The sequence below is a fragment of the Pholcus phalangioides genome, unplaced genomic scaffold (assembly GCF_987345545.1).
Source record: "Pholcus phalangioides strain wild (caught in Gottingen) unplaced genomic scaffold, Ppha-v1.0 ptg000042l_1, whole genome shotgun sequence".
In the NCBI taxonomy this organism is placed as follows: domain Eukaryota; kingdom Metazoa; phylum Arthropoda; class Arachnida; order Araneae; family Pholcidae; genus Pholcus; species Pholcus phalangioides.
In genome coordinates this window covers 14,373,345-14,386,105 of record NW_028301628.1, presented here as the reverse complement: position 1 = coordinate 14,386,105, position 12,761 = coordinate 14,373,345, and the positions used below count along the sequence as shown (strand labels likewise).

The following is a 12,761-nucleotide window of genomic DNA, read 5'->3' as shown; positions in this document are numbered from 1 at the left end:
AACAAGGGTTGGCATTTTTAATGCAATTAGGCATAGCCACCCTTCAGAAACGCCTACACTTTCTGAACCATGCATGTGGTTCCCCTGATGACCACCCACTGCATAGGTTCTATTTCACTCTCATAAAATTCAGTTTTTTTCCTTTTTCTTAAAATAATTCTTTTTTGTATATATTTTTCAGAGAACAAGTGAGCAGCACTAGCACTTTCGTCATTCAAAATATATATATATATATATATATATATATATATATAGTAGGATAAAAATGAAGAGGTAGTGAAAAAGTATCTTTTGAAAAACGCTACTGCTGCTCACTTGTTCTTTTGTAGATTTTAAGAAAAAGGAAAAAATTAAATTTCATGAGTGTGAAATAGAACCTATGCAGTGGGTCTTCATCAGGGAGAACCCCATGCATGTTTTGAAAAGTGTAGGCATTTTTGAAGGGTGGCTTGCCTAATTGCATTAAAAATGCCAACACTTGTTCCACGATGCCTGCCTTCTCAAAAACATGTTGGACAAAAAAAGACAATGAAAAAAATGTTATACAAATACAATGCCACAACAAGCAAAATGCCCAACGAGGTGGCTGAGAAAAAGATGCCCATAAAAATATAGATGTCATATTTCAAAAATACAGCAACCCAATCAAAAATGCAATTAATAAAAATTATAAACAATATATATACACGTGATAAAAATTATACAATGCCCATAAAGAATACCTACGGTTGTCTTATTCTAAGCATGGATAGCTTCTTGATTTACCCCAACATGTTTATCGTATTTCTTTTTAAACGTGTCAATTGTGTTACAATTTACTACCTCCGGGGGTAAGCTATTCCATTTATTAACAACCCTATTAGAGAAAAATTCCCTCCGACACCATAACCTTGCATTGTCCCACATCAATTGATACTGGTGTCCCCTTGTAAAAGCAGTCGATTGACGGTGTACTAAAAGTTTATGGTCCATCCTATCCATCCCATTGAAAATTTTAAACACTTCGATCATATCTCCTCGACACCTGCGTTCATCTAATGTAAACATATTCAAAAAAATAAAGTCTCTCTTCATAACTCAAGGCAGCGTGCTAATAAGGACACACGCAGCTCTTCTCTGCACCCCTTCAACCAAGTCTATGTCCCTCTGTAGGTATGGTCTCCAAAACCTTACAGCATACTCGTCCAGGACGAAATAAGCCTCGAAAAAGCAGAAGAATGACTTTAGGAGAATGCGAAGAGACCTTTTTGAAAATGAGACCAAGCATTCTATTAACTTTTCTGACCACCACTGAACAATGTTCAGAAAATCTAAGCCGGTTGTCAATGAGAATTCTCAAATCGGTGACCCTAGTTGCATCTGGGATAGTGACACCATTCAACTCGTAAGAGAACCTTGGGTTGTTCAAACCAAAATGAGCGACCATGCACTTATCAACGCTAAACGTCATGCTCCATTCATTTGCCCATGCTGCAATCCTGTTTAAGTTGGTCTGGAGCATAGGTTCCCAACCTTTTTGGAACCAGTGCCCCCTTTTTTAGTGCACGACTACATAGCGCCCGCCCCCCTTCTCCAGGTAAACTATATTGCACATAGTATATATTGAAAACAAGGACAAATTTTTAAATTAATTTATTAACTTATGAGAAGGTAATATGTATTTTTCTCACAGTATTTGATTGAAAATATATATGCTATTTGGAAAAAATGAATATAATATCATTAGTGAGATATCTGAGCTTGATGTGATGAAACTAATTTCTCGATGTTTGGTGTCATTTTTATCATCAATAATCTTAAATCTCCATGTTCCACTATTGACAATCGGTTTCTTTTCTTCGTTAATAGACTGGTGACTATGGTAAATCCTCTCTTGGCTAAATATGATGATGGGAATGCAATGAAATTTTTTTTTGCTGCAGCCCAAAAGGCCGGATATAATGTTTGAATTTGACTTTGTAGCCAGAACTCCTGATACCCTTTTCTTAATTTTAATTTCAACTCATTTGTTGAAAATCCTATCAACTCCTCCTGCAGCGATAATTCTGTTATTTGAGGAAGGTTCTAGGACCCATTCTGGAATAGTCATATTGACTACATCCTGAAATCTATTCGTAAAATCTTCTGTCAGTGCTTCCAAATGCTGGCAATAAACCAAAATGTCGTCATCAGTTGTTTCAATTGAAGAAAGCATTGGAAACTGATAAAATTGTCGTCTACCAAAGTTTTGTTTGTAAAAAGCAAGTTTTGACAGAAACGCTGAAATAATTCGTTTTGGTTTGATAAAATTCAAATCATTACCTTGGAGTTGTACATTCATTTCATTAAATTTGGTATATAAATCGGCCAAATAGACGTAATATCACTCTTAAATTTAGTAAATTCTCTCAATTGTTTTCAAAAAACTTTGTGGCTGATTCAAAGAGTTCGTAAAATCGTTTCAGACAGGTAGTTTTTAGTAACCAACAAACTTCCGTATGTAATAATAAACGACTGAAGTGACGTCATCGTTTTCATCACAAAGATTTCTAAATATCCTGTCATGGAGAGCATTGCTTCTGATCTTGTTAACTGCTGTAATTACATGTTGTAGCGAGTGATGAAAGTGATCGCTAAGATTCTTTTGCGACCAAACGTTGTCGGTGAATCATATATTGCACAGCCACTAAATTTGGTAAGAATTTTTTTAAGGAATGAAATAAATCCACAGTAGTGTTCAACCATTGCCGGAACACCATCGGTTGCGACGGACAAAATATTAGTCAGAGAAATTCATTTTTCTTCAAAATAGTGTTCTTAAACGTCAAATATAGATTTTTCCTTTAGTGTCCGTTTCTAATGTTCTGGCGAATAATAGTTCTTGACAAATGTTTTCATCTTTTATGAAGTAAACGTATGCCAGAAGTAAATACCCATTTGTTGGTAAAGTAGATTCATCGAGTTGTAAAGAAAATTTGGTAGTCCTCAAAAAATCAGTTAGAGATTTCTTCACATCCTCTGACATTTCGTCAATTCGTCTCTGCACTGTATTATTACTCAATGGAATTGTTTTAATAATATCAGCTGGTAGCTTATGCAGCACAGTATATGCAGGACTTCGTTCACAGCTGGCAATATCAATTTTTCGCCAATAGTGTGCAGTTTATCCGCTTTAGCAGTGAGTAAGGAAATGTTGTATGACACTCGTAATCGATCATTTTCTTGCTTCGATGTTGTCGAAAACATATTAGTCGAAATTGGACGTCTTGAATGTTGATCTCTTAGCATTTGAAAGTGAGATAAATCTTTATCTTTTCTGTCAGGATGTATTTTGCTCAATTGTTCTGCTAATCGCGAAGGTTTCATAGCTTCGTTTGAAAACACCTTGTGGCAAATCAGGCACATTGGTAATGTCTTGCTTGTGGGTGATTGAATAAAACCATATTTTAAATATTCCAGATTATATTGTCTGAATTTTTTCTGTGACTCCATCATGGATCTGTCTGCAGAAATTAAACAATAATACGAGTATTAAGAAAGAGATCCATATGCACGGAAATTTTGTAATAAATATGATATATTTTGGAGACCAAGAAAGATTGCAACACCAAGAAAGACAAGAGATATCGCAACAATATTTATTTTGTAGATAACATGTTGACCAAGCATCAAATGATTAAATTTATAGACTTCTGTGAAGTGTGGTTCCTGCCAAAATCAGTAGCCAGAGTAGCCGCCATTGTTGGAGATCACCGCTGCCACACGCCTCGGCATTGATTCAAAGAGACTTTGGATGTGTTCTTGGGGTACAGCAGACCAAGCAGCTTCCACGCGTTGCCAAAGTTGATCTGGTGTTGCAGCTGGGGATGTAATCTGGGTCAATCGTTGAGCAACCATGGACCACATGTTTTCTATCGGCGAAAGATCCGGAGAGCGAGCTGGCCAGGGAAGCAATTCAATCTGGCGATTGACGAAGAACCTTTGGACAATGCGTGCCACGTATGGTCGTGCATTATCCTGTTGAAATATGGCTGTGGGCAAGCCCTGAAGGTAAGGAAGGACAACTGGCTCCAATACCTTGGAGATGTAGTGCTGGCTTTTTAAAGTACCGGCAATGCGTACTAGAGGAGTGCGATATCCAATACCGCCCCATACCATAATACCCGGTGCAGGACCAGTGTGGCGGTGCATAACGCAACTGTTCAGCATCCTCTCTCCACGGTGTCTCCAGACTCGAATCCGACCATCGTGGTGTTGCAGACAGAACCGTGACTCGTCAGTAAAGACAATTTCATTTCATTGTGCCGTCCACATCCTTCTTTCATCGCACCATTGGCTGCGGAGACGTCTGTGGTTCTGCGTCAAGGGTAGACGAAGCAATGGACATCTTGCGGACAGACCACTCTGTTGTAAACAGCGTCGAATGGTACGCGCAGACACTGGATGATGCGGTACAGACAGAATGTGCTGTGGTTCGCGACGTGGCTGAGCGATCCGTCACTGCCATATGCACAATACGCCTGTCATCACGTGAAGTGGTGCACTGAGGTGGATGCGATCAAACACGTCGGTCCGTCGTACCCTCCTGCATCCAACGATCACATATCCGCATTACAGTTGTTTGGTTTCGTCCAACAAGACTACCGATTTCCCTGGAAGATAATCCACAATCTCGGTAGGCCACTATCCTTCCTCTGTCGAACTCGGATACTTGATCAAAAGATGATCACTGTTTTCTACGAGGCATAATTGATCGTTTTTTTGAAAAAACCACAAGAAAAACACAATTGCCGTACTTCAAATCGTCGAAATCTCCAAGCCTTAAATAGCGCTTTGAAGTGGCGCCACAGGCACGCGTGATGTGCGTCTGCGCTGAAATTCTAATCATTTGCATATCTCACCTCCGCTAAAGCATGTTGTAAATTTCATATTATTTGCATGCTTCCTTCAGGGTGTTGCATTTACGGTGGCCAGCAGTGTAGTTATCTAATGTTATATTTCAATTCATTCTGTAATGTGGTTCACACAATTTATCGACCAACAATAATTTAGCTGGAAGTTGGCTTTCTCGAATATTGGTAGTCAATATAAGAAAAAATTCCACAGATTTCTCGAAGTGCATTACCGAATTATTTCTATATTTCTTGCAATTGCAAGGAAACAATGTCCCGTCACACAATACTGAGACAGACAAAGGTTCCGACAGGGTAGGTTTAATGTTCAGCAGAGCAGCAACTAGCTTATTTTAAACATTCCCTGCGTACTATTTAAATCAGAAGATTCTAGCTCGAATTTGACTGCAAATACAAATACAATGCCACAACAGGCAATATGCCCAACGAGGTGGCTGAGAAAAAGATGCCCATAACAAACATGGATGTCATATATTTCAAAAATACAGCAACCCAAATAAAAATGCAATAATGATTAATTCCCAATGTGTGTCGAAGAGACACATATTGGTTATTGCGTTGCTTTTTTTTTCGTTACGTTTGAATTTTAATTCAAAGTTGAATTCGTTACAAAGTTTTTTTTTTTTGAAAACGTAAGCAACTCTTAATTTTACGAGTAAATTCATTTGGGAATGTGCCAGTTAGACACTTATGGGTTGTTAAGGGATGATCCCTCCATCATCAGGTATGCAAACATGAAAATTAAATTACTAATTTGATTATGCTATCGGTACACTTTTGATTTGTTGATATTTAATTTTTAATTCACCTTCACCGGATTATATCACTGGAACATATTGTGTTTATTACAATGAAATACCTTTATGATTTTACGAGGGTTATCGTATCGACAGTATCGATTGGTGAGGGACAATGCAAGGTTATCGTGTCCCAGGGAATTTTTGTCTAATAGGGTTGTTGATAAATAGAACAGCTTACCCCCGGAGGTAGTAAATAGTAATACAATTGACACATTCAAAAAGAAATACGATAAAGATATTGGGGTAAATCGAGAAGCTATCCATACTTAGAATAAGACAACCATAAGTATTCTTTATTGACATTGTATAATACTTTATCACGTGTATATATTGTTTACAATTTTTGTTAATTGCATTTTTAATTGGGTTGCTATATTTTTTTGGAAATATATGACATCCATATTTTTATGGGCATCTTTTTCTCAGCCACCTCATTGGGCATTTTGCCTGTTGTGGCATTGTATTTGTATTTAAAACAAAACAATAAAAGTAATAAAAACATTTTTACTTTTGGTGGTAACAATTATTGCACCGATTTACCCTTGCTATGAAGAAATTCCGAAATAATTTGGTTAGTATTTATAATAATCTTCAACTTTTGTCCACTGTACTATTGTACCGCCCGGGAAATATTGCCCCAGAAATTCAAGATCTATATGACCTTGAATTTTCTGCACATGCTCAAAAGGGCGGCACCTTCAACGCCAACTCAATAGCCTGGCTTACATGGGAAATGAAAAAATAAAAGGAAACCCCCACCCACCAAACCAAAATTTTTTGCTGAACCGGGAAAACTGGCAACTCTGTCTCCTTATTCCGCAATAGTGAAAAATCACAACGAATTATGAGAAATAGGTATGCACCGCGAAAATCGCCAAGAGGATATGTAAATACACAGTATTTTCCTTCCTCTTTCTTTACTCTTTCCCTACGAGGAAAAACAGTCATCAAGCCAGTGCCGGAACTCTCAGTGATACCGCAATATTGAACATGCAAACCGGGCTAATATGACGAAATGCCCCCCCCCCTCAGACTTCTCAGCGCCCGCGTTGGGAACCACTGGTCTGGAGCAACTCCCTATCGCTTTGATTCCCGATTACCCCCATTAGCTTCACATCATCTGCGAATTTTCTAGTAATCCCATCAATACCCTGATCGAGTTTATCGATAAAAAGTGAAAAAAGTATGGGGCCAAGGATACTTCCTTGAGGAACTCCACTTGTGACGCCTGTCCAACCAGAGAATTTCCCGTTCACCATAACTCTTTGTGAATTATCTCTTAACCATGATTCTATCTAATTCAGCACGTTGCCCCCAATTCCAATCTTGTGTAAACACTTCAAGTGTTTACCATGTTGGAACCGATCAAATGCCTTCTGGAAATCAAGGCAAGCATCCACATTTTTGCTCTTACCCAAAGCCTTAGTCACATACATGATCATAGAAGCAAAGGAGGTTAGTTACACATGACTTCCCCTTCCTGAACCCACGCTGATTATCCGACAATACATTATTCTCGTCTATCCACTTCACAAACTGCCTTTCGATGACAATTTTCAAAATTTTCGAGAGGGAGCTCATCAAACTCACTGGACGATAATTGGACACAGCTTCTCTACTACCCTTCTTAACTATCAGAACATTAGCAAGTTTCCAATCCCTTGGGACGATACCCTCAGCAACACTACTCCTGTATATCAGTGCAACTGGCCCCAACAATTCATTACCACATTCCCTAAGGAACCTGGGATAGATATCATCTGGTCCTGGTGCTTTGCTTGCACATACATTTCTTAGAAGATTTAGGACCTCCATGTCTTCTACTTGAATATCGTTGAGGGTTTTATTACCCCATGCAACACCCGTATATCGAATATCATTATCTCCATTAAAAACCAAAGCGAAAAAGTCATTAAAAGCACTATACATGCCTACATTGCTCTCTAACCTAGAGCCTCCTATTGGGGGGGGGGGGGGAGCCAACTGTGTCCTTACATCCATTATTGACATATCGAAAAAATGATTTCGGGTCAGAGCCAATGTTATCTGCCAACCTAGATTCAACTTCCTTTCTACTATCCCTTATCGCTTTCTTCGACACTCTTCTTTTATCAGTAAACAATGATAGGTCACCTCGTCCACTTTTATACTCTCTGAATGCTCTTTTATTTTCAAGATAAAGGTTACGCACGCTATCCGTGAACCATAGAGGGTGTGATGTACAAACACGCTTTTTTCGAACAAAGGGTATGACGTCGTACAAAACAGAGGACAGCTTCTTCCCATTGACTTACCACCCCTACTGTGATTCCAACCGGTCTTTGAAAACTTCTGCTAACCTTCCTCTCAAAACATCAAAGTCAGTTCTTCAAAAACAAGAAACCAATCTTTTGTTATCAACCTTACCCGAGGAAAAGTTAGTGAAATCTGACGATAGGATGATCACAGGAAAAAAACTCTTCCCCCACCGAAACATGTTCAACAAGATCCTCAGAACTAGTAAAAACTAAATCCAAAATAGCAGTACCCCTAGTGGCTTCTGATACATGCTGATACAAAAAAATTTCGAGCACCAACTTAAGAAAGTCTCTTTCATACTGATCTCTAGATGAAAGGTTCTCCCAATCAATACCTGGGTAATTGAAATTCCTAGTATAAGAACCCTCTTACGCTTACACGTGTAAGAAATTTCATCATGCAATTTGGATCCCTATTCGGTGGATTGTAACAAACCCCAACAATAAGTTTATGACATCTTTTGTTCTCAAGCTCAACCCATATACACTGGTGAAATAAATTAAGAAAATTTGCATATTTTATCGAATTTCATGAAAAGAACTGAACTGAATGTAAAACCACTGCTTCTAGACAAAAATGCAAATCTTGTACATCAAATACGTAAGCGTAAATGTGTGTGTAGGTGGAGCCAGTAGAGAAACAGGCTTTATAAGCGTGCGTATGCTAAGACTCATTTCGTTTGCTAGCACACCTTGGCGAATTTCTTGGTGTTATTTTACAGCAATCGGTTAATTTCAAATTGTAAAAGTAAAAATGAGTAACCACCATCGTTTAGATGATGGAATGAGGTGGCGAATTGTGGGGAGGCTAGAAGTAGGCCAATCTCAAGTCCAGATTTGTAGAGAATTCAATTTAACGCCCAGCGTCGTGTGTAACTTATAGAAACAGTTCCAGGATACCAGATCCATCGAGAGAAAGCCTGGGCAAGGTCGTCCAAGAGCCACGACGGCCAGTGAAGATCGCCATTTGTCGATTATAGCGAGGCTTAACAGGAGTGCTACAGCTTCTCGTGACTTGTATGCAGCCACAGGAGCCCGTGTATCAAGGGTGACTGTTTCCAAAAGACTTCATGAGAGAGGACTGTTTGCAAGAAGACCTGCTGTTTGTGTCCCGCTCACTTCTATGGACAGGAGAATCCGTTTATCATGGTGCAGAGAGCATGGAGATTGGAGTATGGATCAATGGGGGCGACCGTTCTCTTCACTGATGAGTCCTAGTTCAGCCTAAGCACAGATTCTCACCATACGTTCATATGGAGAAAACCAGGGACCCGCTAACTACCCTCCAATGTCTGCGAAATCGACCATTATGGCGGAGGAGGCTTAATGGTCTGGACAGGCATTGTGTTGGATGGCCGCACAAATGTCCGAATCTACAAATTCGCAAAATGAGAGTGTTTCTGAATATTTTGGTGTTCACGTTTGAATGCTAGTGGCTTAAACTGTAAACTGAAAAATCAAAGTCTTTTCTTTTGTCATAAACACGTTTCCCATTTATTGTTGCTTTTGTATATTTTTATAACCAGGAACATTGTCTTCTTTTGTGGTTTTCTTCAAAGAAAGCTCTTCAGGATAGATGTTGGGGAAAATGCTGTTAAAATTACATTTGTTAAAAATGATTAGATCATCAATGTAACAAAAGTCAACAAAGTTGTATTGCAGTTTGGATTTTTGTTCATAGAAGTGTAAAAAAAAGGTTGGCAAGGGCAATCAAATAGCAGGTCCCCATTGGTATTTCTTTAATCTGCTTGTGGATATGTATTCCATTGTAAAAGAAAGTTTTCGATAATGCAGAAGTTAACAAGGTTTTTACAGTGTGTGAAATTAAATTTAATGGAACCTTCATATTTTTGAAAGAGATGAAAACATATGTCAATGAGTTTATTGTGTGGTATGCTGGTTTTCGAAATCATATGTGCAAATGTGAGAAGTTTAATTGTTGTTGACAGTCAACCTTGTGGTTGTTAATGATGTTATCTTCTTCGATGAGTGAGAGTATATTGTTCAGCGATTTAAAAAAAAGTTTTCCTGCAGCATTGTTGTAGCTCCCTGTCCCACATGTTACAAATCTGAATTTTATTGGTTGGTTATGGAATTTAACTGTGGCAAAAAGATATGGAAATGTGAAAGTCATGTTTAGTTCCAAGTTTTATGTCAAATGCAAGAGTTCTTTTTTTGATTATGTTAGAGCTATTGTTTATGAGAGAATAGGTGTATCTGCATATTCCTGGAGTAGTAGTATTTTGAAGAAAAATTTACACATGATGCAGAAGTTATTAGCTTTGTCAACTGTAGTGCATAAAAATGACTGAGGTTTCTTATGCTTGAACGCAGAGATGCATTCATAAAGAATTTTTGTTCGTTTGTGTTGCTGTTTCAAAAAGGGGGCTTTTACATCCTTCAAGAACTTGATTTTCCATTCTCTGAAGCCTTCATAGACCAGATATATTTCCTAGCAATTTTCAAGATGAAGATATTTATTTCTTTCAAGAGATGGTCTATGATTGCGTTCACATTAAAATTGTCTTCAAGTCTGAGTTCTGCTCCTTTTGACATGATTTCTTTGAGTTTACTATTTTTTATGATGTCAAGGTTGCCTGTAATGATGTGTCCATGAAAGCTATCTACAAATTCTTTGAATCCTTGTCTATTGCATTGACAGTCTTCCTCATTCATGTGAGATTGAGATTCTGGCTGTAGTGATTATAGTTGCAAATAGTACTTTAGGCGTTTTTACATATTTGAAAGTGATACATATATCAAATTCCTTGTGAAGAGGGAAGAATTGGCTGTTTGTGCAGAGAATAGACCTGAAGCCAATAGAGTTAAAGTGTTTATTATTGAATGTGATAACAAAGTTTTCTATTGGCTTGTGAGTAATCTTGTTGAAACAGAGAGGTGTTGAGTTTGTATTTGAAAAGATCAAGAATTATATCTTTGATATTGTCGTTGTGTGGAATGTGAATTTATCAAGTTTATTTTTAATGAACCAAATGATATGCTTGTTTTTGGCTGAAAAAACGTCTGTTTTTATGTTGTGAAGTAAGTCCATGTTTATATTTTTATGATTGTGTTTGAGAATGATGTTTAAAAATATTGATTGTGTTTGTTGTGTTTTCTTTAACACTTTGTTAGCCGAATGGATAACACATGGGTATTTATTTTGATGAGTATTTATTATTACGTTAGACTTAGATAGATTACATACATATATATATAGGAAGAATTTATAAAAGTGGAAAGAGCAGAACATTTAGACATTTTGTCTACTTGATGTCCGAGGTGGAACTCCGTAGTTCCCCTTAAACAACACTAGGTGGCGTTGTATGTTCTTATCACTTTAGTTCTTTTAGTCATTTCTTATAAGGACACCACAGTGTTTGAGAATGATGTTTAAAAATTTAAAAATATTGATTATATTTGAGAATGATGTTTAAAAATTTAAAAATATTGATTATATTTGAGAATGATGTTTAAAAATATTGATTCTATTTGAGAATGATGTTTAAAAATATTGATTGTATTTGAGAATGATGTTTAAAAATATTGATTGTATTTGGGTTTTTTTTTTTCTTCTTGCTGCCCCTGCAGCCTCGGTAGTATTTGCAGTTTCCATTGTGTATATAGTTCAAGATGCTGTATATGCATGTGCTGTTTTGTTAAAGGTGTTTTCCCCATTAAAGCGACTATTTAATCCATATGGATAAAGGGTTTTGTATTTGCATATGAAAAGGTTTTCCAATTGTAATATTTTTTTCCAGGTTCTTTTCTGTGCCAAGAAAAGTGTTTTTGAAAATGAAGAAACTATGTCTTTCTTTTGGTGTGACCCAAAGTTCTTGATATCAGATATGTGTATATTTATACGAATGTTGAGACTATTGCTTGTTTGTCTAATGCACTTCATTTTACAAGTTGAGCATGTGATCATATATACAACATTTTTGCTTTTGCAAAAGAGTTTCTCCTTTTTTATTTGTGCTCTGTTAGTTACTGGGCAGATTTTAAATCTTTTGTCTTTATAACAAGAAAACATTTGCTCTGGTAGCTTATCAGGGGGAACCCATGCATGGTTTGAAAAGTGTAAAAATTTCTGAAAAGTGACTTTTTGGGTCTTTTTTTTTTGTTTGACTTTTTTTCATATTTTTCATAATCCTTGTAAAATATTCACTATAATTATTTTATTCCTGTAACTGTGTATTTTTTTCTCATGCTTCTTTGAGATTATAATCTGAAGCTCTGTATATATTTTTTCTAATATTGTATTTTTAACATTTTTTTCATTGTCTTTTTTTTGTCCAACATGTTGAGAAGCAGGCAGGCATTGGGGAACAAGGGTTGGCATTTTTAATGCAATTAGGCATAGCCACCCTTCAGAAACGCCTACACTTTTTGAACTATGCATGGGGTTCCCCCGATAAAGACCCACTGCATAGGTTCTATTTCACTCTCATAAAAAAAATTCAATTTTTCTCTTTTTCTTAAAATAATTCTTTTTTTGTTTATATATATATATATATATATTATACACATCATATGAGCTACAAAGCAATTTAATATTTTAGTAAGTCATGTTGTGAAATATTACACCTGTATGAGTACCTTTTCAGATGCTTGACGCATCCAACAGAATAGGATTCCTCTCATACACTTTACAGCACTTTGACCAAGTTCATATGCTTTACCCCGATCATCATCGATTCTCCTGAAAAATAAAAATATCTTTAAGACTACAATGACAGTATAAAAGTCAATTTGTAAAACCACATACAATT

At 36.9% G+C, this 12,761-nt stretch overlaps 1 protein-coding gene across 9 annotated transcripts in view; it reads right to left on the bottom strand.

Annotated features, from left to right (window-relative positions):
- Positions 1 to 12,761, bottom strand: part of LOC149064525 (putative phosphorylase b kinase regulatory subunit beta) — a 231,969-nt gene that overhangs the window by 182,173 nt on the left and 37,035 nt on the right. For all 9 annotated transcript variants that reach the window (XM_089255135.1, XM_089255137.1, XM_089255139.1 and 6 more), the window contains exon 4: positions 12,589 to 12,691. In XM_089255135.1, the coding sequence (XP_089111261.1) occupies positions 12,589 to 12,691 (103 nt within the window). The remainder of the gene's footprint in view (positions 1 to 12,588; positions 12,692 to 12,761) is intronic.